Source organism: Python bivittatus, unplaced genomic scaffold (genome assembly GCF_059951505.1).
Source record: "Python bivittatus isolate LINGU-HERP-01145 unplaced genomic scaffold, Pbiv_v1 ctg000070_np1212, whole genome shotgun sequence".
Classification (NCBI taxonomy): domain Eukaryota; kingdom Metazoa; phylum Chordata; class Lepidosauria; order Squamata; family Pythonidae; genus Python; species Python bivittatus.
Window position 1 is genome coordinate 56,394,478 of NW_028277034.1, and position 26,804 is coordinate 56,421,281.

Consider the following 26,804-nt stretch of genomic DNA (forward strand, 5'->3'; position numbering starts at 1 on the left):
TTAGAGATTCCCACCACTCTGCAGGAATCTTGCTTCTGAGGCCTCTGTGCCTATAGATGTATTCATACCTATGAAGGCCTCTGGAGGCATCAGAAAGCCTCTGGATTCTCCTTTCCCTATCCATTCACATTTTTCAGGCTCACACTGACTCCAGAGCAGTGATGATGAAGCTACCGGCATATGGAGAGGCAGGGAAATGTTCTCTGAAGCAGAAGGCAGCCAGCAGCAGGAAAAATTATGGGAGTGGGAAGAGTGATGGCACCCTGACTGGAGACGAAAAGCAAAACAACCAAAAGCAGCAGAAAAGCAGAAGGACCAAAGGAAAAGGGAACTCTGGACCTACACAGATGGAAGGCAATTGCTGCCTCCAACAGGGACAATTTCTTTGGCGATTTTAGAGGATGGGAGAGAGAACAATTTCCCACCCTTTTTGCATACCTCACAGGCCAAACAGAAGAACCATATCAAGAAAGAGTAAGAAGAACAGAGAGGCAGGCAGAAAGAGTTGGGCCTCCTTGTTCAGCCAAAAGGAGGGTTAGATGCTCTCCATTCACTACTGAAAAACATCCTTCACAGGAAGTCCATGATTCTGTTTTCCAACAGTGGCAGAAGGTACCCTTAGTTGGGACTCATCAAAACAGCCCCAACAGAGCGAGCACCATTTGCTGCACTCTTAGAAATGAGGAATCATCAGCTGCAGGACTGTCCTAACAATATGCATGTAAGTGCATTAAAAGCCCTGGCAAGCTGCATCCATATCTGGAAATATATTTCAAAACACATTCAGTGTAATCTCTGTGGGTTCTGCTCCAGCAACAGAGATATCCATGAAACTAGGCCACTGTAATTCAGGGTTTTTAGTTGCATCTGAGTTCAAATTCTGGGAGTTGCAGTCCAGAACTTTCAAAGGGCATTTGGTGGGGCAAAGCTGTATTAGAGCAAGCAGCATGAAAGAAAAACAATTTTTCCTACTTTTTGTCTTATCTTTATCCTCCAAAATCTCTTTCATGAGCCTACATGTCCTGAAAACCTCATTAAAGCAGAAAAATATTTAGCAAAGGAAAAAGCTATTAATTTGGAGCAGAGGTAAACATTCTCTCATATGCATACATGAGCATATATTCCGCATATCAGCAAGAGTGAATATTCAAAATTAAATGGGCAGAAAAAGAAACAGGCAATCTTGGTTAGAGTTTGAGTTAGAGGACAAAAAGAGGAGCATTTACAGAATTATAAAATATACTTTATCATGAGACAAGGTTACATCAGATTTGCTACTGAAGATAATTTGGTGTAAATCATTTCTTCCTACAAATCAGTTTCCCATAAAATCCATCACAGAGCTGGCTTCTGCTGTCAAGTAGCACAAAAGGCCTGCCAAGGTAGAATCTAGACCAGTGTTCCTCCACCTTGGCAACTTTAAGATGTGTGGACTTCAACTCCCAGAATTCCTCAGCCAGCATTCAGCATGGCTGGGGAATTCTGGGAGTTGAAGTCCACATATCTTAAAGCTGCTGAGGTTGAGAAACATTGGTCTAGAAGGTGATGTGCACAACTCTTCAGCTACTAGTCCCAAAATTCTAAATTTTGTCTGTGGAACTGCAGAGCTAGAGGTGATGAAAGCAATCAGCATTTATACCAGTGTTTCTCAACTGTGGCAACTTTAAGGTGCCTGCACTTCAACTCCCAGAATTCCCCAGCCAGCAGTTCACACATCTTACAGTTGCCAAGGTTAAGAAACACTGATTTAGACAGACTGTAGCAGAAGCCCAACTGAGACCATATGGTGGAAGGCTGGAAGTCTCAGGAGCACTCTGTATCTTCCCAATCCTGGCCCTGCTTTGGGGTAGCAGCTTGATAGTTCCTACTGTCACTGTCTTATGTTCCAGGAGGTGCCTCACTTTGAGTGCACCCCTTATCCCAGGAGGTGGGAGAGACAGGGCTCTCAACTCTGCACTGCATTTCATTAAAAAAGTTTTAAAAGAAAAAAAAAGTCCTATAATCCCACCACCTGGGTTTTATAATGTCAAGGCGTGTGACTAGAGGTTTCAGTCCACTCCAAAGATAAATAATAAACCAACCTTTATTAACAGGATTAAAAAGATAAACTGTAATATTTAGATATTAAAATGCCCATGTTCCCTATTGAAAGAGATAAATAGAAAGTTCTTCAAATCAAGTAGCAGCATTTAAAAACTACCAAGATGAAACAGACACTGTTGCTGAGCCTGCGCTCAGAAACAAATGATAGGAGATTTACCCTACACAGAGAATGACACTTCAAAATTTCATTGCAAAATTCTTTTATAGACTCGCCACCTATTCCTTCCAGACTGACGCCTGAAGTCTCTTTTATCCTGCTTCATATTTCCTGGACTTCCCCCCTTTTCCCGGAAATTCCAGGGTTTAATCCAAGATTCTGAGGAACAGAGTTAGTCCTCTCTTTTCTCAGCCTCAGTCCAGCAACTCTGCTTTGGTTTTCAAAGGGCAAAAAGATGTTTCTACCACTTGAACAGAGGGAATGGCTGGAAAGTCTCTCTGTGTACGTGACAGCCATCCCTCTTGAAAATGTGTATTAGGGAAGTCTGCCCGTGGCTTGCAGGCTGGCCATTAGGCTGGCATTCACCACATAATAGTCCAAGTATAAGGCAGATCCATAGAATCTGCAAAGGTAAGAAAAAACTCTGGAGATATAGTATGATGGTAGCAGACAAAAAAATATAATAATTCATATATATGCCTTCTAAGACAAAGGTTCACGCAGTAGTGACTCAAGCAACCCAGCAGTGAATTCAACAGTAAAACATTAAAACATTAAAAAATGACAAAGATGATGGGCCTTACCGGTATTCTCTCTTCTATATTGAGCTCGCCATGATTTGGAGTTCGTAATAATTCATCTTCCAAACTGTTCTGCAACTTTCCAAAAACAGCAGAAGATCCTGAAGACTGCCTCGAAGACAGCCTCAAGTCAGTACAACTTTCTGTTCCGGAATCAGTTACTTGGTTTAAATTGTCCGGGGAAACATCACTAAAATAGTCCATCTCCATCTGATCAGGATGAAAATAACACTCTGACAATTCTCTTGCATTCTCTTCGGAGCCCTCAGATTCTTCTCTGCTACCACTGAGAGAACTGGCTTCTTCTTTGAGGAGTTCAGCAACTCTTTTGCTTGTAATAAGGTGATCTGAATGTCTTCCTTTACCAACACTTTCCTCATCACTGGACACAACAGAGACTGGAATAGCTTTATAATGTTGGCTAAGAGAGTCTTTGTTAGTCACATCAGTTTGTTCAATTCTAGAAGCTCTCGAAACATTGCTATTGACTTCTGCTTGTTTAAGAGTATCATTCTGTCTTGTTTCATTACCTATTTCTGCCCTTGAAATCTCTCTGCTCATTGCGATCACTGAGGTTTCAGACTGAGACCTGGTAAATGGTAAAGCATGTGGAAACTTGTTATCACAGGAGTGAAGACTGGTCATGGAGCTTGGCCCACAAAAAGGGGTGGCCAGCCTTGCCTTAAGATCAACCAGACTCTGTTGCTTTACCAAGATGCAGTTTAAGGAATCAGCAATAGCATCGTAGGCCTTCTGCCTGGGAGAAATGCCATCTGAACCACGTAAAGCCAACGCATCTGGCAGCCTCTCAGTTGAATGGCTCAGGTCCCATGCTCCTACTTTCTCCATAAAATTAAGAGAAGGCAAGGACTGAATTCTACCCTTAAGAGGTGGCAAAACTGCAGAACCACTGCTATTTTCATTTTTTAAGCCTTGGCCACTGTGAAATGTAAAACTCTTTTTAGTGGGAAACAGACAGGGGTCTTCCACAGACGGAACACAAGGCTCTTCCACTGATGAAATGCGTGTATTGGCATAAGAAGTCTTTGAAATCTCTTCACGTAAGCAAGAAAGAGGGGCCTGAAGTACTGATTTGGCAGGGAGGGCCACACCAGGGCCTTCGCGGTTCAAGCTTCTGGTTGTAAAAAACCCTGGGGTAGAATGATGAATCGGATGAGCCAGATGTACAAAGAATGATCCCTCATTAAAAGGTGAAACTCCAGCACTTCTGTGCTCTCTCTCTACACTCCAGTCGGAGAGCGTTAGTTCATTTTTGTTCACATTTGCCAAGGTTTCTCTCATGGTGTTCATCTCCTTACTGAGCTCTGCAGCCACAGTGATTGGCCAGAAGGGCATAGCAGCGTGAAGTTTATTGTCAGCTGGAGCTGGAACAAACTTTCTTTTTTCTTCCTCAGACACGCTTTTAAAATTCTGTTGCATACGCTGGTTGTCTGGCACAGGAGTTGGAGATATATCAGTAATCATGCAAGAATCACTCCAACCAAACGTATGTCCCCTGGAGGATTCCAACACCGGTGAAAGGTTGGCAGATAAACGTTCTGAATCACTGGCATTTCTAAAGAGCTTTCCTGCTGCATCAGAAAGCAGTTTTGATGACTCAGGTTTAGGAGTGGTTTTGCCTTCAGACTGATGCAGTTCTACAAACAATTTTGGAGCGTCCTCTGACAGATCCACATTCTCCATTAGCTGACTAATTACATTTTCTTCTGGATCCTTGCCCAAAGCACTTTTACAAGAAGAACTTTCAGAAGATAAGAAGCCATCATGCTTAGGTAACCCCATCTCATCCTCCAGCAATTCCAGCAGGACAGGTGCTGGGACACTGCAGTCCAAAAGGAACATATCCTGGCTGGGCGCAGTTCCCCAACATTCTTTTGGAAGATGCTGCATGGCCAGTTGCTGATTTTGCCACATCTGTGAACACAGCATTCCAGAATTCTCCTCCTCAGAGACCAGGGTTTTAGCATTTATGTCAACGTGAGGCATTTGCCAATCACTGTAATTCCTTTGCTCCACAGGTACTTGCTCAGAAAAAGAAAGAGGATGCTGTGACAAATAGCTACCCAGAGTGGCATTGTTATGAGTCATGATGCTGAAAGCCAGGGGATGCTGGGACAGAGAGAAGCACTCCCTGGAGCATTCTGGGCCAATTTCTCGGGCTGCCAATTGCACAGCTTCACTTATCTGCAAATGTGTGGAAGGCTTCTCAGAAGCTGTAACTGAAAAGTCTGGAGTTGCTCTGAAATGGAAAAAAAAAGAAGATCCCGTATTACAGTCCAACAAGCCAAAGGAAAGCATTTCTAGGCCCAAGAACCACACAATCTAGGTCAGTGTTTCTCAACCTTGGGAACTTTAAGATGTGTGGACTTCAACACCCAGAATTCCCCAGCCAGCATGAGAATTCTGGGAGTTGAAGTCCACACAGGTTTTCCCCTTTATAGGGTTGTTTTAGCAGAGACCATGACAGACAGACAGATGGACGTGGCTTTTGGTAGGATGAGGTTTGACCTCCTAGAGTTTACTCTCTTGAAGTAATTTAAGAACTGAAGATTCTGCTTCCTGGGGACTTTCCCCCACACCCCTACCAATGTGCTTTCTTCCTCCCCTTGAGACAAGAGGAAAGCACTCAGCTTGAGAACCTACTTCTCCCAAAGTGTTCTTCTTGCCATACCTCCAAAACGAGGTCAGCACGCAAGGAAGGAGCTGCAACTGTCAATGGTTACTGTAGAAGGATGGAGGTAAGAGCAGGGGCAGGGACAGCAAGAGGAGCAGTCAGGGCAAAGGGTCCCTATCTCCCCAGATTTTCTGCTCTCCAGCAAGGTTACCTCCTTCTCACTTGTTCTTTCTAGCAAACCTCTGCAGCTGTAGAAAGGAGAAAAACCAAGCGGTGGAAATTACTAGTAAGGAGAAGATGCTTGTGGAACTCCTCCTAGGAGGTTGGTGTTCCTACCAGAGCCTAGAAAAGAAAAAGAAAATCGGTGCTGGGGAGATTCTGTTCCCTCTTGCAACCAGAGCAGAAGCAGCCATGGAGGGACAGAACCCCATGGCTGGATAGGAGGAGATGGTTCTGCTGTGGGCCAAGTGGAGCGTTGCAGGTCACTGACCTGTCTCAGGGTCCTCCTCTGTGCAAACCAGAATGCTTGCGCAGGAATTTGAACTGCACTTCCAGCGGATAAGGCCACTATCCTGCTAGATCACACTGATCTTCGTTGGCAAGCTGGCCCCAAGGTGCAGGTTCCATTGCGAGGATGTGTCCTCAAAAAACAGTTTGCAGGCCATCTTGGCGCCGGGGCAAGGAGAGTGTGTAAATGAGGCCTCTGTCAAGTACTGCATTAAACTTTATTTAACTTTTCTCTTTGAGCCTTTGAAGTGGTTTAGAGTTTTATGGCACAAAAGGCACAAACGGTTGGCTTTCCTACTCGTCCAAGTGAATCCACTGATCCTCAAGACGTATATTTTAATATACAGAAAACCCAATTACTTCTAGGATTCTGGTCATCTAAGCAAAATAGCCTCTCAGGTGTGCAGGGCCATCCATGCCTAGGAAACGAGCTTACTGGGTGCTGGGGATACCTGACATCAGATGGGGAGAACTAGAAAGAGAAGCTCTGCCCAGCTCCTGAATAAATGTTCAGATATTCCAGCTGGAAAACAGATGCATTTCCACAGCCTCCTTGGTTACCTCATCATTCAACGCCCACTCCACAGGTGTAGCATTCCTGGGTCACCCAGGCAGCCAAACGTCCCTTTCTCTGGAGAGCTGGCAAGCAGAGACTTCACTGGCCAGAGCAACGAAGAATCCAGTCTTCTTTTCTGCTGCTTCTCCTGTCTCCTTTGCTTTCCCCTCTTTGTAGTGTTTTACTGACTTTCCACTTTTATTTTCTGGTGACAATTTTCTGTGCTTGCTTTAAATGCTCGTTGCAATCCCATTTAAGATCCTTGCCTATTCTCTGTGCCTCAGTCTGAGCATTCTTTTGAACTGACACTCTATAGCAAATTAACCTGCAGTTGTTCATTATTTGGATATTTCCTTTCAAAATATTATTTCCTTGCTCCTGAAATCGTATTTTGACACAAGTATTCCTGGAGTCTTTTCTTCCAATTATCTTGCGTTATCTTTCTCCTGTCTACATTAATTCTATATTTGCCATTGGGACCCTCCTTCTAGTTAACCAGAAGATTCTCCATGCTAGTGAAGGATATCACCAGGAAATCCAGCCTAGCATGGAATTTCTCTCTGCAATGAGTTGATTTCATAAAAAAAGACAGGACAGGTATTCCAGCCAAGTATGGTAAATCTTCAGATAAAAAGTAACTGTCCACAAGACTCCAGGGCAGTAAGAAGTGATGTTTGGAAAGGAATGGAGGGAAGCTCAGAGAAAAGAGTCAATTCTTGATATACTAAACACACAGTTAATATCCTGTAAGTACAGTGGTACCTTGGGTCACGAACTTAATTCGTTCCGCGACTCTGGTCACGACCCAAAGTGGTCGCAACCTGAATCAAATTGTCCCATAAGGTTCAATGTAATTATGGTTAATCCGTTCTGAACCATATGTATTTTTTTTTAAACCACAAAAATATGAAACAAAATACAGTACAGTGCAGTACGAAGAGAGAGAACGCTAACCTTGCTCGAGGCGACTTCTGGCGTGGAGGACAGGAAGGCGGGTGGGGAGGCGGTTATTGCTTGGAGGGAGAGTCCCCCTCCCTATAGGAAGCCACGACCACGTGTCACGGCAGGGAAAATGGCCGCGGATCCTGTTTGTCACCCGATGTGGAGTTCGCGGACGGAAGCAAAATTTTGCGAACGGTGCTGTTCGTGACCCGAATTGGTCGTGAACAGAAGCGTTCGTGACCCAAGGTACCACTGTATACTGGCCTGCTTCCCAGCAGAGGACCTACCTCAGCTAGCAAGCATTCTTTGCTTTCATGCAACTTTGGCTTGGGAGATAGAATACAGGTACTCCTCGACTTACAACCATTCGTTTAACAACAGTTCAAAGTTACAACGGTGCTGAAAAAAGTGACTTATGACAGGTCCTTGCACTTACGACCACCACAGCGTCCCCACAGTCATGTGATCGAAATTCAGGCGCTTGGCAACCAGCATGTATTTACAACTGTTGCAGAGTCCCAGTCTCACGTGATCATCATTTGCAACCTTCCTTCCGACAAGCAAAGTCAATGGGGGAAGTTGGATTCGCTTAACGACCATGTGATTCGCTTAACAATGGTGGTTATTCACTTAACAACCGAGCAAAAAAGGTTGTAAAATCAGGTGCAACTCACTTAACGACCGCATCACTTAGCAACAGAAGTTCCGGTCCCAATTGTGGTTGTAAGTTGAGGATTACCTGTAATGACTTCCTCCAGGGAAGAAAAAGATTGCCTTGACTTCTTGCAAAAGTCCACTCTTCAGATAATCCACATGAAAAAAGAAAACCATTCCTCTTCAGCAAGAATTGTTTCTCCCTCTTTCTACTGGGCCTTTACAGGAAGTAGTAGCATGTTTCTACTAGGATGTAAGTGGCATTCTTTCTTCTGTGTTTGGCTTTTCCAGAAAGCAGCCGCAGCACTTTTGAAACTAAGGTGAAGTTGTCCTACAAATAATGTGTTTGCAAAAGAACTCAAAAAACTATAAGCAATGCCTTTCTGCTGCTGCCACTGTAAGCAAAAGCAACGGTGGAGAGAAACTACGCTTTTTCGCTTTCCGTGTGGCTTTCATAGAAGGGGCAATAGCACACAGCCCTTCTCCAGTCTGCTCCAGACACTGCCCCAACTGGTCACAGGCCTGACGGTGACCCCAGGGAACCATCTAGCTAGCAAGTCAAATGTTGTGGATTTTGGGACATGATCTAGAAAGGGTTTAAATCTAGACATGATTAAACCAAACAGAAAGTAACTGCCTTAAACAAAGAGGCTAATAGAGTTTAAACATATGGAAGGTTCAGTCTTACCTCAATGCAGCAAAATCCAATCCTGTTTGCTGAAAAAGGGTCTCACTAAAGAAAGTCTGCCCTTGCGTTGCGTGTGTCGTCAGCAGCGGGAGGTTGGGAGAAAGCTGACTGTCCTGAATCTCTGTAAAGATTACAATTACCATGATGGCAAGATGAACAGTCCCAACTTGCTAATCAAGACAACTTACTAATGCGGTGCCCGGCCCAGCAGCATGGGCTTTAAAAACTGAATCTGGTCAAAAGCCCAGCAGTATTAAACAATGACAGCAAAGACAGTATAAAATCTTTTTTACAAAAAGAATGCAATTCATCAAGCATAAACAGTTCAAAACATATTAGGGAAATAAAACATTCCTCATTTTAAAGGATTGCCTCAAATATTCAAGGAGAACATTTACAGAATAGTACTGAGGGCACCATATACCCCTTCTTCACAACTGATAGCCCTGTTGTTTTAGTAGGAAGCTTGATTCATTCTGAATATCTACTAATGGAATCTATCTGAACAGCTGATAGGAAAACAGCAGGTTACTTAAACAAATTATTTGGTCTAATACAAAAAAATTATCAAGGGTATCAACCTCTGAAGAGAAAGATTAGTACACCTAGGTAGGTTAGATTCCCACTGAGGATCTAAGAACTTCTTCCTACAGTAAAAGACTTAAATAAATGTATTCTTAACTATATTTTTAAACCAAGAACAGGATGTTTCATTTTCTAAAGAGATAATCAAATGTCAATGCAAAAAGCAGCTCTGAATAAACCAGTCACCTACCTATAGCCTGTACAGTAACTGGCTCACAGAATAATTCTTTGAAACTGTCCTGTCAACAATCGTCTTCCTTGCATCTCAACACAGCAGCATAAGTCAAGTTCAGACTTTATGCTTGCTTCACCATCCTGGCAGGGCACAATAAGTGGGGTATGGTTTCTGCTAACATGCATGACTTTTTAAAAAGGGGAGATTCACTCCCACCGCAGAATTCTTCCATGGTCATATAAAGAGGCAGCCAAAATACAGACAGACTGGAAGGAAAAAAAATGCAAACCCAAGGTAGCCTGGGGAATTCTGGGAGTTTATTTATTTATTTATTTATTTATTTTATTTATTAAATTTTTCAACAGTTGAAGTCCACACATCTTAAAGTTGCCAAGGTGGAGAAACACTGCTCTCTATATAAGTTGGACGTGCTTTTTCTTTTTCTTTCACTATAAGGAAAGAAGGGGAGGAACTCTCCAGCTATATCTCCCTCTTTCTCTCCAGCAAGGAATGTGCTAACATCTTCTGTACTTTCCACTGCACTTTTATTCTCATGTTCAGTATGTACCCCATCTCTGACAGATGACTCACGTGCTTCATATTTGACAGAACGCACCACTCTTACAGCTAGACAGTTTGCTAACAACAACTGCAAGGATAAATTCTTCGCCTTCCTCTGTATCTGTTTGTGCAACAGTGTTTGAATCAAGCTTTCAATCCTTATTTTTACCACGTGTTCGTTTTCTGATTCTTTGACGTTCAAAATAAATCCAGTAAGCCTAATTCAGGATGTCACTTTATTTTTCAGTGTTCTGATTGCAGGAAAAATTGCTGTCAAACTCAACAACAGAATAAATGACTTCACAATGGAGAAGGCAAACTCATTGGCAAAATGAGTGTGCTACTTATGAAACAAAGACGTGCAACACAAGTGGAGTGTTACTTGGGTCTTCTTACTATCTGAAAAGAAATCTGCATGCTCATTTTAATACAGTATACAAATGTAACAGACCTAACCAGAGTCAGACGAAATTGCTTTGAAAGCCAGAGTCCTTATTTAAACTTAAAACGCAGAATTTACCAATCTTGACTCCCAAACTTTCAGGGTTTGAAAAGTTTATATATAGGGCGAAAGTAAAAATATGCACACGTATTTAACAAACTTATATAGCTGCCCATCTACCAGAAAACGCTCTGGACATGGACAAAATAAAAACACAATATACTAAAAAGACCATTTAAAACAATAAGCAATGTTGAGGCCCTGATAAAACTCACATTTATCCACCAACCACCCCATGCCAGCTCCACCAACGTCCTAGTCCCAGTGCCTGGGGGAAGGAACATTCATGGAAGCAGCTAGCATTTTCAGAAATGTTGAACAAAAACTCCCCATTCAATAGACAGCTTTGCAACTGTCACAACTCACCCTTGGATGCTGGTTCCTAGAATGTACAATTTTCCTCAGTCCATTCCCTGATTTCCCATCCTCTACAAGTTTGTCTAAGTAGTTAAAAAGTTTGAAAAAGTCTAGCACAAAAGTGGGATTATGCAACTGGCTTAATTTTTGTAATGTAACCTGGTTACACACAAGGTATTACTTGACACCATTAACACCCAAAAATGAGCCCTACAGCAAAGCACACCCACCCACTCACACTCACTGTCTATTACAATACACTCAAACCTCACTTTTTGCGGACCAGTTAGGGAGATGTCCATTAAAGCCAAGTGTCAGTTAAACCTCAACGTACGGTATATAAATGTGCATAAAATGAGCACTGTCTGGACTGATTTGTCACGCAACAATCTAAATACAGATTGTGGGGTTTGTAAAATCAAGGCGTACCATATTGAAATGAAGAAAGTGGGATACAATCAGAAAGGACTTCTATGCAGCAGGACACGGCCCTCAAATCTGGTGCTCCAAACAAATCCCTGCATTTGTGGATTACTGCATTTATTTCTAAGGCTGTGTCACTTGTGCTGCCTCTGCTTGACAGATCTCTGAAAAAGAAAACCCTCAGTCTGCCTCGGCTTGGTTTCCGTCAGTTATTCCTCCAGTTTTAGGAACTGTCAAGCAGCTGTTAGTAATGGGATCAATTACGGTGCTTACGCTGCACAGAAGCACCATAATCAGATTCTTAGTGACACAAAAGAATGGCGGCGCCTATGGCATTGACCAATTCTATCTGCGCCTCCAGGACCTGATGCTGAAAGAGCCAAAGCCATCAACTTGCAAGCCAAAGGAAGTCACGAAGTGCCCTTTTTCACAGGCAGCCACGCTAGGAACAGGCTTCAGATGTTAATTAGGTGACCAGCCGATCATCTCAAACTCCTGCTCTAATACTGAAATCACCTGGGTCTTTTAGAGCAAGTGACAGTGAATACTACAGCAACGGTGACAGCTCACTTCCTCAAAACCCAGCCTGGCCTTCTCAATGGCCTGGACAAAGAGCCAAACCTTCTTGGATCTGAGAGAGGAGGAGGCAACAAGCCTTTTTTATATTAAAAACAGGGGTGCTGAGTACCTGAAGGATTAGCACGATTATTATTACACAGTCTTCTGTGAAGCACAGTCCACACTCCACAAACTGTTCTGCTGAAAGAGGAAAATGGGGCTCCGCACATTTTAAAGTTGCCAAGTCTGAAAACACTGGGCTAGACAACACACAGGATGCTGTACATTGCCCGGGCTTATTAAAGAAAAGCTGAGGCATTAGCGGAATAAACTATTTATGTGCGAATGGTCCCTCGGCTGTACTGTGCATGTTCAACTGCCAATTCTCCTAATCACAAAACAGATGGAAGAAAATCAGGCCTGTTGCTACAGCGGAAAACCGGTCTTCCGCTTCCAGTCCCACAGTCGCCACAAGGCAGTGCTGCTCCTGTCCCCATTCAAAGCCGCTGAAAGGCTGACCTAGCCATTACCACATCCAGTGCTAAGAACAGCTCCACGACGACTCTGGGTGGCACACAGCGCTAAAAAAAAGTACGCAAACGGTATTATAAAGAGGAAAGAACAATGACACCCTGACAGAGTAATAAAACAAGCAACCTAACATATGTATTCTCCTAAGAGGCCTGTCACGGACCCTCGCCAACCCTTGGGGGAAAACCATACAGGTAGTCCTTGCTTAACGTTCACAATAGGGACTGAAAAATTCACTAAGTGGGGCAGTTGTTAAGTGAATCATGCCTGGTTTTACGACTTTTGCAGCAGTCATTAAGCAAATCACCGTGGCTGTTAAGCAAATCACAGAGTTATTAAGCAAATCACACAGTTCCCTATTGATTTTGCTTGCCAGAAGCCCCCTGAACAGGTCGCAAATGGTGATCACATGACCCTGGGGCGCTGCAACCATTGTAAGTGCAAGCTGGTTGCCAGGCATCTGGATCGTGATCATGTGACCGCAAGGGTGCTGCAATGGTTAAGGACGAGGACCGGTTGTAAGTCCCTTTGTTCAGCACCGCTGCCACTTCGAATGGTCACTAAACAAATGGTTGTTAAGTGAGGACTACCTGTATTTTAAGGACTGACTGAAGAAGGGCAGAGCAGGGGCTACATGAATCGCTGGGGAGATGCTGTTCCAGAGGGCAGGTGCTGTGACAGAGAAAGCCAGCTTCCTGGGTCCCATCAGATGACACTGATCATACGTAACGGGCAGAAACTATTGGAAACAGATAGACCTTTAGACAGCCAGGTTGGAAGTTTACTGCCAGCCAGTGCAGCTCACAAAGGAGAGGTGTTACATGGGCATGCCATGGACCAGCTGCAACTATGTAGACTGCATTGTCATAGCCTGCACACCATGTGACCGAGGCAGGAATGACCATCCAAATCTTCAATGATCGCAACTGGAAATCCAATTGGGACTAGATACTGAAGGTAAACTGAGGCAGAAGCTGCCAAGAGAAGTTAGAATACAAAGCATCAGGTCGTAGGAGGTATATCGTTTTCAGTATCTTTTTTAAAAAATTCTAAAATGTCTGTGTATTATAGAATCCAAATTTAACTCCCTTAGTCATGCTTTACAAGGTTTTTGCATATGTTAGCTTACAACCATTCTGGTTCTGGAGCACTATTTTATCTATTTTAATTGTTTAGCTACCCAACCTAATCTTTGTGGGCACATACTACTAAATAAAAAAGCTCAGGATCCAAATTGTCAAGCAAGACCTTTCCTACGCCCACAGGACTTCTCAACTCCTACTCTTCCTCTTCTAGAAGTAGTTTAAGCATTCGTCAAATTCCTGATGGTCAGATGTTGTCCGAGCTTTAATTTCTTGAAGCATAAAGGGCTGTATTTCAAAGGAGATCTACGTCAGCCACTGCCAGTCCAGCTATGTCCTTGTGAAACAATGGTCCACGTGTGTCTAGCCTCTTTGCTGAGTGGCCATCAAAGCCATCCTCAGTCCACTGCCCAGATGACTATCTTGGACCCCCTCTGGACTGCTAGCACGCCTGGGCCCTCTAAATAGGTCTCTCTTCAGCCATTGCCCTGCTATTCCATCAGCACTGTTCCTGCTTCTGCACACCGGCCCCAACTCTTCCTTCAGATGCCATCATCTTCAGAGCTTCTTCTCTTCGCCTTTTTTCTGGTGTGATGCCATGGACACCAGCAACGTCTCCTCTTCCCTAAAATTTCACCCATTCTTATTTCTTGTTGGACAAGGGCCAGACATGAGAAGAAATAGCATGTCTGTTCTTAATGCCTGCTCACACAGTAGTTATTAGTAGTCACCATTAATTTATCATGAAGCAGACATCCAATTTATTATTTCATTTTTTAGCAGTTAGCTTCCTTACTAGATTATAGCAATGCTCTGAAAGTATCTTGACTCTACAAAGCATCTGATAAAGTACCCCACGACATTCTGATTAAAAAACTAATTAAGTTTGGGCTGGATGACATAGCTGTCATGCGCATCATCCACAGCTGGCTTACAAGCCATCCTCAAAGAATGCTCATCAGTGACAGTGGGTCATCTACTGTGGACTGTGATTCAAGTCTGAGTAGCCACTTTGCACTATGACCTGAGTTAACTGGGTCAACAGTTACCACTATTGTCTCCTTGATGTTCAAGCTGGCACACCCATGAATTCCATCCTCCTGAAGCCCAGTGACATGTATGTAGAAACAGCAATCTAGAAATTATTTGACATGGTTGGCTGAATAGCGAAAAAACAGACTGGGGTTACTGGCAAGGGAAGCTCTTGGTCAATTTCAAAAGGTGTCTGTACAGAGCAACAGGAAATGTCCTCTCTTGTTCCATGATCCAATGAAGCATTATTAGCTTGTTCAGACTCCATTTTAAGAAAAGTCAGCTGTATTTCATATATGTTCAACTTCCTGTGTTTAAAAACCAGTCTGTCATATACGTAGAGAGCATGTAGGTGGATTATGTCTGTCTGCCTTCCTTTCCTGTTGAAATGGTAATCAATTTGTTACTAGGCAGAACTGCAGTGACTCAGTGCAGGTGCCTGGCATCACTGACTACTTAGTCCATCTCAAATCTGCACAGAAATTTTTTCATCAAGGGGGCTTCTCCAATTGGCTTTTAAATCTGGCCTCCTGATGTCCTACAAAATGTTATTTAAAACTTGGGAGACTAGAAATGTTCTTTACAATATAGCATTTTCTCAAAAAACAGGAGATTCTTTTGTTCCTGAATGATAACCACTGAAGTGTACATTAATTAAGCACAGACTTAATTGCAAGCTTTGTTTTAATGAAATCAAAGCAAATTATTTTTTAAATTTCATGCCATACCCATTGGTATGGTTTCATGGACTACCTCAATTATATATTTAGTTTTATTGCTTACAGTATTCAGGTTTAGAACCAAGGAATCACAAGATTAACATGGAGGCCATCTCGTCCTCCTCTTCCTCCAGACAGGATCTATAGCTCCAGCATCCTTATCACAACACTCCTCAGCTTCGGCTAAACTTTCTGGGCAACAGAAAGCCCAGTTTTCCAGGCCAGCTTCTTCCACCATCAGTGGAGCCAGACACTTAAGGATTTCATACCCTCTACAAGTGCAATAAGCCTCCTGAGATACCTGCCCCATCCCCGTCATTTACAAACTTGCTGAACGGGCACCCTGGGTGAGACCTTCCTCCCGCTTGATTAAATGCTATTCATAAGCACTCTTTAAGCATGGTTCTTCCAATGGCTGACATCTAACCCACATGCTTAGCTGAAATCGTGTTGTATTATGGCCACAGTCCCCCCGTGAACTATCCAATTAGTAACTCTATTTTTAAAAAGTAATTAAGATTGGTCTGGCATGACTCACTTTAATAAACACAAGCTGGCTTCTACTAATCAATACACTGTTTTCCAGAAGTATCCAACCAACTGCTCAGCAATTTCTTCCAGGTTTCCTTGCCCAAGCAGGATTAATGTTAATCTGGCCTAGAACTAGGGATATGTTATGGTTCTATCATAACAGATCCCTAGTTCTAATTTACAATTATGGCCAGACATTGCCATCTACAGTGATTCTAAGGAAGATGTAGGTCTTCCTGTGTTTTCCTGTACATTTAATTTATATCCTCTTTGATATAAAGAGAAATAATTTCCCTAGTACACTCTTTTAGCTTCTTCTTTCTATAAGGTACCCAGGAATGCCCAAATACCCCATCGATTTCTCCCCTCCACCAGGTTTCTGTTCTATCCACTATACGTAGGTTTTTGTTTGCAAAGCAGTTTTCCTATCCCCTGATGTTTGCTCAGAGACTTCTAGTGCTAACCCAGAAATACTTATACAGCTTGTTCTTTTTCAAACGTTAATGGTGTGAGCCTTTTTCACTGTCTTGTTATCTCTTTGTTGTCATGCCTATCCATTAACCCATTTCCAACCCTGACCTTATTGCTAGCAGCATTTTCTGAAATATCTACACCTTTCTTATCCAGATGCTGCTTAGCTCCTTGTTGGCTTTCCCTGATGTGAAATGAGATCATTGCATTTTTTTCCCCATACACTTCATCTACATCCTCGGACATAAGTTATTAGCCGTGAATATATAAACATGTTTAAAGTATAGATATTCTCTGTTCATTTCCTGATAAATGTTTCATATTTTATTCTCTTGGTAAGTTGAGCCCAATTTTCTTTAAAGGAGAAGCCAAAATAGGAACTGAGTAGTATCACCTGAAGGCAGGTGAAGACCAAGGCTACCCCACGCCAAACTTCTACCATCACTTTAGGACTGATTCAAAGATATTACTGTAGAACATAGTCTATTTTTCAGAGATGAGTTGATGTGTTTCTAACTCTGGTCGGATATAATGGAAATCACAGCAAAACTGTCTTTTTTCACTGAATCACAGTAGTCCTGCAACTCTCGTGGGCAGTCCCTTTTCTCACTGGTGAGAACTTTTCCCTCCTGCCACCTCCTGGCTCCTGAGAACTCAAGCTGGCCATCAGTCCTGCTGGACTGCAGTGGCACATAAGCCCCAGTAAATATCAAGCCAAATTACTCTCCCCTCCCCCACAGAGGTTCAGCACCATCTTCCTAGAGCTTATTTCTTCCTGTAAGTGTACTCTATCCTCCTCTCTCCATCCAGTTGCTGTAGCAGCATGCCACCAGTCACAGCTACTGGGAAAAGTGCCCGGTTGCACCCTGTCAACATTGCATCATTTCACCTTTACAGCTGAGAGGTGCTTTTGGAGGATTTCAGTGCTTTTATTAATCAATCTTCCCTCACTCAGTTTCCCATGACAACACCCTCTCAGATTTTCTGGCACACCTTGCAGGCACACAAATACAGTACAGCTGTGAAAGAAATGGATGGTGGAAAGAGTGCTAGCAAATTATTTCTCTCTGAGTGGCTTGGGGGAAGGATGTCTTTTGCCGTCTCCTATTAGTCAACTGGAGGGAAAGAAGGGAAGCACTGACTGGTTCGTAATGTTCTCTGCATTTTAGAGGAGGCGGAGGGCTTTCAAACTGCCTCGCAGAAGAACGGGGCTGGAGGTGAAATACTGCTGATACGGAACGGCCTCAAATCTGAAGTTGCTCTAACGGCACTATGCTTCCTTTTGAAGTCTGCAAACCCAACTTTGATAAATGTGAAGTTTTTAAACAGGGCTGAACATACCCAGTAGGGGGGAGTGAGTCATTTCAGATGCTTGATGCCTTCTAGAATTCACGGTGGGAGTGACCAAGCCTTCCTCCATAGTTGGAAATTCTGTTATGTTACAGTCTCCTTGGGTTTGGCCAACTCCCCATCCTACAGTCATGATGAGATTGCTGTTATCTGTTTCTGCACGAGGAAGATACCATGTTTCCATCTCCTGAAGAAAGAAAAGCAAAAATACAGATACACAGATAACACACACACACACACACACACAAGATCAGTGCAATCTTTCTTCACAGAGCCTGCCCTCTTCCTCTACAGCACATTTTCAAAACTGAACACACATATAAGAAATCTTATTCCAGAAGGCCTGGATCCCTCCAGTCCACTTTCTAGGTGGACTCACCAATCTATGAAGTGGCGTGGTAGCAGATTGCTGAAAAGAACTGTGGGGGTGTCTTTGGTGTGCAATGTAGCAAGAGGTTACCCATCTAGCACAGCTGGTTAGTTGGGCCCAGGGTCAGCACAGACAGACTTCTCAGCAAACGGATACTTGCAAGAAACTCCTAAGCTATTTGGGGAGTGGGCAAAAGTCAGGGACAGGCAGGGGAAGGGGAAAGGAGCTACGGGAATCAATCTCCATCTCCTGCTTCATAGTTAATAGACATGAAGGGAACCCATATCAAAGTTCCACATAAAGGCATGCGTCTCTTCTATCCAGCGAGTGGCTAAACAACTGCTTCTCTAAAGTTCTGTGTTGCTACATGATTATTCCAACCGGGAAAAGAAGTAATTGAGGGTATTCCAGTTACCTTATTCAAAGCAGACCTACGCCTAATGGCTTCTCCCAAGGAAACACCGCTGGTGCTTGAAATCTGGGTCCCACTGCTGCTTTGGCTCAGTGGCTCTTCCTTCAATCCAGGATGCGGTGGCGTCGTTGCAATAGGCTGAAATGAACAGAACTTCTTAAAACTAATAACAAAGGAAGGAGAGCTTTAACGTGTTTCAGAATATTTTAAAGCAGCGAAGATGATGAGGTGAAGAGCACATGTTACCCTCAAATGAAAAGCGCAACTCAAAATCTGAAAAGAAACAGGAGCAAACATCTACAGCTGGTTGCCTCTGAGCACTGAAGCCACCCTCTCTCCTCATAAGGATGCAGGCAGGAAAATACGGGAAGTCTGTTTCATTTTCAACAGCCGTGCTAGTGAACCCTCTCTCTTTGTACATGCACGCTCTCTCCAAAAGGATACCAGATCCAGCTTTTATGAACAAAGCCCAATATTTCTGTTGTTAAGCAAAATAAACCCCGTGATTCTTGTATAAGAAAGCCATATGCAGCTGTGTTACAACGCGCAAAGCAAACAAGGCAAATATGTAATCGTTCACACATCGTAAAGTTAGGAAACAGTTCTTCTCCCTAAGTAGGGAGTTCACACTTCTTCAAATAGCCCCAAAGTAATCAGAACACAACTAGTGCTTCCTAGCTGCCTGGCTGTCAGAAGAGTTACTAGTCTTAAATACAAACAGAGTCTTCTCCATATAACATAGAATTCAATTTCCTATTTTTGAAAATAAATACAGGTGACGACTACAGATAGTTGTGCAGGAAGATGTACAAGAGGAACTTTTAGTAAGCTGTGGAGGAGACAAATACTACTTGCTGAAATTCCAACTGTAATACACAGGAGTCTATGGACTACACACTGATGGTCGGAAAATGGTTTTCAGCAGGCTATATCCTGGACCATGTTATTTACCAAATGTGAAATATTTCAAAATATAGTTTATGCATATGGAAATCTTAAGGTTCCAAGTGAAATAAAATTTATATGTACAAAGGATGAACAAATCATAAGCCATGCGCCAGAAAGCTCCCCACCCCCTTCTCTCTCTCTCTAAATTTCTACAATATGCTTTCAAATGAATTGATTTTCAGGAAAGAGACGAAGATAAAAGTAAGCCCAGTTCCTTCTCACCAGAGCTTCCTAGCAGCTTCCTCCAGGCAAAAACAGAGACTTCAGCTGTGCCCCACTTACATGAGGATCCCCCTTAGCGGTGCAAATGTTCTGAAAGAGCAGGCTCCCCTCCTTGTGCTGTCAAGCCAGTGAAACAGAGCAACCACTAAGAGCAAAAAAATCATACTTTGGTCCTTGCAAGAGCTCTTAGATGTTGTGCAACTTCAACCAAGGTGACAAGGTGGAAGATGAAAAACAGAGAAGAAATGGGGACTGTTAGAAAGAGCGGGGAAAGAGGCAACCTGTATTCAGAAGCGGAGCTCAGTCAATATCAAACAATTCTTTAACAGGAACCAGGACTTTGATCTCTGCCTTCAATTGTCTACTTTGCTGCCTTTGTATCTTCTCATGACAATTCAACCTATCCTTTTGATACAGGATCAGTGGAGGCAGGGAGAGATTCATTCTGAAGCCAAGCCGCAGATGGAAACTAATCTTGGAGCCTACCACAGAAGGATGTATGAGGTATGGACACATGAATAGCAGGAATATATTCCTCCACCCCCAAGGACAGAGAGTTGCAACAGAGGCACCTTTCTCTTCTTCTGTCACTGCTGTCATAAAGACTGAGACCTTTTATGAGATTCAGCCTGCCTCATCTTGACACCTTTCACAAATTATCACATCATGTTATATCCAACACAAACAGATAGGAAACCTTCATGCTTAACTGAATACACAAAGTGTCACCTTTTATTGGGGAAGTGGGGGGAGATATGCAAACAAGCTCCCGCCCATCTCCCCCATCACTGAGGAGAAAATGCTTGCAAAATATTGGACTCCTGCATCAAATCTGTAGGGTTACCGGCTACATTGATTTCATCCATTTTCAACACAAATGAATATAGGAAGCATAAATAATTATTAGTTTGCAGAGCCTAAGGAAATGGGTCCTATAAAAATAAAAGCAAAATGGAATAGTTCACTCGTTCGAAGGTAACTCATTTACTAGAACCTCAGAGACTATCACATCAGCCAACAGAAGACCTCAACAACCGTGGCACATGAAAGAACACCACAGAAGAAATACAAGTGCCCAAAATGTACCATTTGGTGCAGGGAGTAATATTTTACGTATTAGCCAACTATAAGCCAAGCTTAAAACAAAAACTAAAACTAAAAGAAGCCATGGTGTGCTTAGTTACAATCTGTGGAGTAAGCCATGTTCTGCTGGTTCACCCAGTATGCAACACCCCTGCCCTCCTCGCCATATGATGGTGTAACATCAAGTGTGAACCAGCAAAGGGCCAACAGTTAGACAATGGCCTGATTTTGACCCAAAGCAACCTCCTATGTTTCTAACTTAGGAGAGGTCAATCCTCTCTTAGAATCCTGCCAAAAGAAAGCAAGCAAGCAGTAGTTGGGTGTGGTTCAACTCCTTTACTAAGAATTCACTACAATCACAGAAAACCTTGCCGCTGGCAAGAAGACATGGACAAGAGTTAGCAAACATAGTAAACTTATTGCCATTTCATTCTTGGTCCCTTGAACTGATTCTGTTCAATACTTTCCTTATTTCCAGGCTTAAAGCATGCTGTCGTTTTTGTAACTGTGGCTCCATAGTCGCTCCAAGGTCATCTACGTGGCTCTCTACAGCTTCTGACTCTATCCTTCTTCTGCAGGATGAAACCACTGAGTGACTAGAAAAGTACACTGAAGGGGGAACCAACCGGAAAGGGCAACATCACTGGGAGAGTCAGTGGAGAATAAAGCACTCTCTATTCTCAACAAAGACCACATCTGTGGAGACAAATCTGCTATGTTATGTCTAATGAATACAGATAGTTCCACCCAGGCCACTGCCCCACTACTCATATCTATTACTGAGGTTCCCACTGTTTGCACTGTTGATGCAGCCATCACACAAAGTTGAATATGCCAGAATATGCATTCCCTAACCACCTGCTGACGTTGGATCATATAATTTATCTTCTCAGCTTTTCTATTTTAAAAGAGGTAAGCAGGTCTCCTGCCCTCAGAGAATATATTTGTAGTATATTCTTGGCACACTATGCACATCAAGGTTGTGCCATATTCAGAAAAGTCTGGGCAAGTTGGGGAGTACAATCTGTTGAACCTGATGGAATTTGGAACTTGGGCATCAAGCAGAAACCCAATCTTAGTCTTGACAGACTGGCATAGATTCCTGATCATAGGGAGCCCCTCATTCCTCAATTCTCCTAGCTGAGGTTAGGACTATCAGAAAGGATGATAATGAGGATCTGTCTGATGAGTTCAAAGGGAGCAGATGCTAGAATACTACATGCTAATAACAGGTCTCATGAAGATTTTAGCCTCATTTTCAAAGCTACCTTTTCTTCAACTTCTACTGTCTGTTGGATCCATAGTGCCTCTCCTCTACCATTTGGAACAACTGATTCAGAAATCAAAGCTGCTACTGGTTCATTGATGCTAGGCGTAGGTAGCTATGCCACAATCTTCTTCAATGGGAGATATAGCTTCACCACTGCGTAGGTTGGTTCTGAATTTGGCTGGTTCTGAAAATTATCTCTGAGAAGCCCAGATATGATAACCTAATGTCCATCCTAGAACCTGGAAGGAACTTCAGCTGGAACTCACAGGTTCTGCATCGGTAAGTCAGACTCATTAGGGGTTTATCCTAGCTCAGGATCCCAAATCATCATGTTGAGCCTTCATGTCTCCCACTTCACCAGGGCTCACCTTCCTTTTTCGTCCATACTGCCAAAGCTCCTCTGTTCTCCCACCACCATTCTAGCAATGAAGGAAAGGAAGATTCAACGCATGTGTCCTGCCCTAACTGAGGTTGCTCATGCAGTTTCTTTCTTTATAGGTATAGAGTACTACGGGAACTTAGGCAACGCAGTTTGTAATCTGCGATTTACAGTACAGCAGGTTATGTGCACCCAATGCCTCTGCTTCTCATATTTATTCAAAGACATTAAAGTTATCTTTTCTTTTCATCACATTCAGCTGGTAAAGTTACCATGAAACAGAAGGAATATGGCCACATTCTTTTATTTTACCATAAAAGTAGGCTCCATGTAAGAATTCTTCCCCAAGTCAACATCCTTCTAATCACTTTTAGGAAATACCAAACTATCAGCAAGGTTGGGTTTTTTGTTTTTGTCTTTTTCAGACAAATGGGAACAAATAAAAACTACTTTGCAATCTCATCCACACAAGTAAGTAATAAAACTGAGGCAGGAATCAGCAGTTCCTGGGCATGGCAGAACAGATCAGATGCCTTCCAAGTTCATCAAGGGAAGGGCCAAGTATCAGTTGACTCAGAAAGGTGGGAGTAAAAGGTTTAGAATTTAAATCCTGGAGCACATACCTTTGATTCCTATGTAGTGCAATGGACAGACCTTCATTTTTGTCTGCAATAAAGAAACTAATCTTGCCAAATCATATCTGTGAGCTTTCTGCTGAGTAAGCCAACTTCTCAATAAGAGTTTAAATGTCTAGAGAGCCAAGATTTACAGCCATGCTTATGTGAAGTCTGGCACAAACCATAAAGCAATTGCAAGAGATCAAATTTAAAGAATATTAATTGACTCACAGTTGGAAAGTAGCCACAAGACCTTAAGTTCATTACAGCCTGAATTGGATTTCTATACTTGAAGACTGGCAGTGTGTGACAAACACATATTAATGCTTAATAAAAACCGAAAGCAACTGTGAATATTGACAGCTGAAGATAACAATTTACACCCCAAGCATAAACATATCTAATTACAAGCCTATATTTCAGTAGGACTTGCATCTGAAATGTGTATAAACCAGGGTGCCATTATGAATAATGCTTTCAATAAGCACAAAGCAGCGCAAGTGGGGGGGAGATATTGTCACTTTTATCAAGTACTTTTGAAAACAAGACACTTGAACAAATCCGTAAGATCTCTCTCATTACTATGAAACACAGACAGCAACTTCCTAACTGCAAACAAGCAAAAGATCAGAAAACAGAAGTTAAGTTGTACGCCGCCCAGAGTCGCCTGGGATGAGATGGGTGGCTATATAAACTGATTTAATAAATAAGTAAATAAATAAGTTGATGGTAGCATTTTATTCTAGGGAAGTCATTTTGGAAGGTATTTGGATCACGGCAGAAGTTCCTGACACAAGTCCACTACAGTCTCCTGTGGAAGATTTTCTTCTCCAAATCCTCCAGTGAGCACTGACAGAATAGATGTCTGTCACCACTGTTCCAAAAGATCCCTTACTGTCCAAATTGGACAGACACATATAGGGTGCTTGCAGACTGATGAGGCTTCACACCCAGGCTAGGCAATAAATCCTCAAGCTCCAGACACGTATCTGTTATTCAACCTCTCAGCTTGACTTCATAGACATCTGTTTGTTTGTTTGTTTAGTAAATGTACTGTATAGGCCGCCTCATATACAGCACTCTGGGCAGCTCACAATTAAAACAGAATAAAAAACAATAAAAACAACCAGAGTTAAAACCAACAAAAATAATATAAAAGTAGCAGCTGAGAAGACTCACAACCACTTAAACAAGCCATGACACGGGCTTACCCATGTTATCAGGGCGCCAGGCTTGCTAGCAAAGCCAGGTTTTAGTGCCTTGTGAAAGGCCAGCAGGGATGGGGAAAATCTAATTTCTGGGGGGATGATATTCCAAAGGGTGGGCACCATGGGTCCAGACAGATGACACTCCCTTGCAGACGGACCTGGAGCATGCCTCCTCTGCCAGATCTAACAGGACGGTAGACACACTGGGGAGGGACGGTCCCGTAAGTAACCCAGCCCCAAGCTATGTCTTAGCTGAACTAAATCTTTTCCTGCTTGATTGCACACTACACAACAGAACTCAGAAACTTAAGACATCTCTCCTCCAGGGTTTAAACTCTAGGCTTCTTCCTCCCATCCTTCTGAATCAACAAATATTTATTTATTTATATTTCAAATTTAGTCACCACCCATCTCACTCAAAGAGCAACTCTGGGCGGTTTACAATAAAAACAAGAATAAATACTAATTAAAATATAATAAAAGTGTTCTTAAATAAATATACATGCTACATCTCAAGCCTAATCATAATTATGTACTCATCCAGTAAATTTGTTTATTCTCAATGTCACTGGGGCTGACTATTCAGAATTTACTTATTATATTCAATTCAATTCATTTTATTACTATCAGAAGCCTTGCAGAAAAATCCCAGCAAATTAGAACAAGCCTTCGACAATACATAGAACAAGGTTAATTTGTTCAGTCAGAGATGGAAGAGGTACTGTACCTATTTTCCCCTCCCAGTTTCTTCTTTTACAATCTAGTGACTGATTGTAGTAATGTATGGCTGTGAGAGCTGGACCATAAAAAAGGCCGAGCGCCGAAGAATTGATGCCTTTGAACTGTGGTGCTGGAGAAGACTCTTGAGAGTCCCCTGGACTGCTAGGAGGTCAAACCAGTCAATCTTAAAGGAAATCAACCCTGATTGCTCATTGGAAGGATCGATAATGAAGCTCAAGCTCAGATATTTTGGCCACCTAATGCGAAGAGAGATCTCTTTGGAGAAGACCCTGATGCTGGGAAAGATTGAAGGCAAAAGGAGAAGAGGACGGCAGAGGATGAGATGGTTAGATAGCATCACTGAAGCAATGAGCATGAAACTGAGCCAACTCAGGGAGGCAGTGAAGGACAGGAAGGCCTGGCGCAATATGGTTCATGGGGTCACGAAGAGTCGGACACGACTTAACGACTAAACAACAACAACGACGACTGATTGTATCTAGGCTGATATCAAAAGATATATAGCAAATTATAAAATAAACTACCAAAAGCACTCAGGGGGCTGAGAATTTTATAAAGGTTCCAGAGTACGTCATTCTCCATCTTCCTATACTTCAGCACCGCTTTCTACATTTTTTCTCAGCAGAAGTCTGCTAAGAAGAAAGAGACGGAGCAACTGCACAGCATTTTCTAATTTTCAGAGGCCTCTTATGGATTTGTTTCAAGCACACTGTCTATTACGCTCCTTCAGTCCTGCATCCCTTTACTACCATCCTCAGCTCGAGAATTTTCCCTTGCTGAACTCCATCCTGGGACAGCGTCCAGTGCTGCAATTTAATACGGCCTGGGTGCCAATTCTGACTGCACGTGATGCATCTTTTCCACCTGTGGGACATACATCACAGCATGAATTTCTGCGTTGCGTTCCCATTACTATGGACAGATGCGAAGTACTATCCTTCTGCGCAAACAAAAAGGGCCATGTTGAGATGCCCATCAGGGAGAGCGGGCATTCCTGCCTGCAGTCCCTGAGGCTTTTGAGGGGTTCAGGGGGAAAGCTATATAAATATAAAATATAACATGCTAGGTGAGCGTTTGTCCTTGGAAAGTTAGCAAACTTCTTCCACTCGGTGTAGAGACATCGGAAACTGCAGAAGGAAAGGAGAAATTTCAGGCTTCCCCAACTTGGCGCCCCCAGAGTGCTGGGGTTCCTCAGCCAGGATGGCAGGGGACGATGGGCTTTGAAGTCCGATATGCAGGACGCTTCGGGGAGGAGACCGTCACCCTATTGTGAGGGTAGATATTCTACAAAGGGGTGAGAAGACCCTGCCGTGATGGGGGGGGGCTCCTTCCAGGGAAGGGAGTCAAATGGAGGGGGGGGATTTAAACTTGTAACATTGCGAAGCATCTCTGCAAGGGGGGGAGCGCTTGCAGGGGGTCTCCGGGCAAAGAGGGGTCTAAGTGGGAATGTGGGGAGGGGGCGGAGACCAATGACCCCCCCAGCCCCCTGAGCAGCTCCCCTCCTACTCACAGGCACCTGGCTGCGCTCCTGCGGAGGCACCTCCATGGCTGCGGGGGGCCAGAGGGGGGAAGACGGCCGGGGGGGCGGCGGGACGAGGGAGCCCCAAGCCCTGCGCGCCCCTCACGCGGCCGCCGAAGGAGAATGGATGCGCGCATGCGCCCCACCCAACCCGCTCCCTGGTTGTTAGGGACTCGCTCTAAGGGAAAGGGGGGGGCTTGGCGCGACTCCTCCCTCCCTGTGGCGCTCGCGCCCTCCAGCCGTTGGGGAGAGGGAGGAGCCAAAGGGAGACGAATCGACTCGGCCTCCTCCCGTGGAGCAGGCGAGAACCAATCAGCTTATGCCAGCTGCGCCCG

General features: G+C 43.4%; 1 protein-coding gene across 4 annotated transcripts in view; it reads right to left on the reverse strand.

Moving 5' to 3' along the window:
• The window catches only part of ALMS1 (ALMS1 centrosome and basal body associated protein), a 62,601-nt gene extending 36,013 nt beyond the window's left edge, over nucleotides 1-26,588 (reverse strand). For all 4 annotated transcript variants that reach the window (XM_088133222.1, XM_088133223.1, XM_088133224.1 and 1 more), the window contains exons 1-5: nucleotides 26,461-26,588; nucleotides 18,486-18,620; nucleotides 17,692-17,887; nucleotides 8,824-8,944; nucleotides 2,845-5,101 (exon numbers count right to left, since the gene is read on the reverse strand). In XM_088133222.1, coding sequence (XP_087989348.1) covers nucleotides 2,845-5,101; nucleotides 8,824-8,944; nucleotides 17,692-17,887; nucleotides 18,486-18,620; nucleotides 26,461-26,496 — 2,745 coding nt within the window. In that variant the 5' untranslated portion in view covers nucleotides 26,497-26,588. The remainder of the gene's footprint in view (nucleotides 1-2,844; nucleotides 5,102-8,823; nucleotides 8,945-17,691; nucleotides 17,888-18,485; nucleotides 18,621-26,460) is intronic.
• Nucleotides 26,589-26,804: the final 216 nt, after the last annotated feature.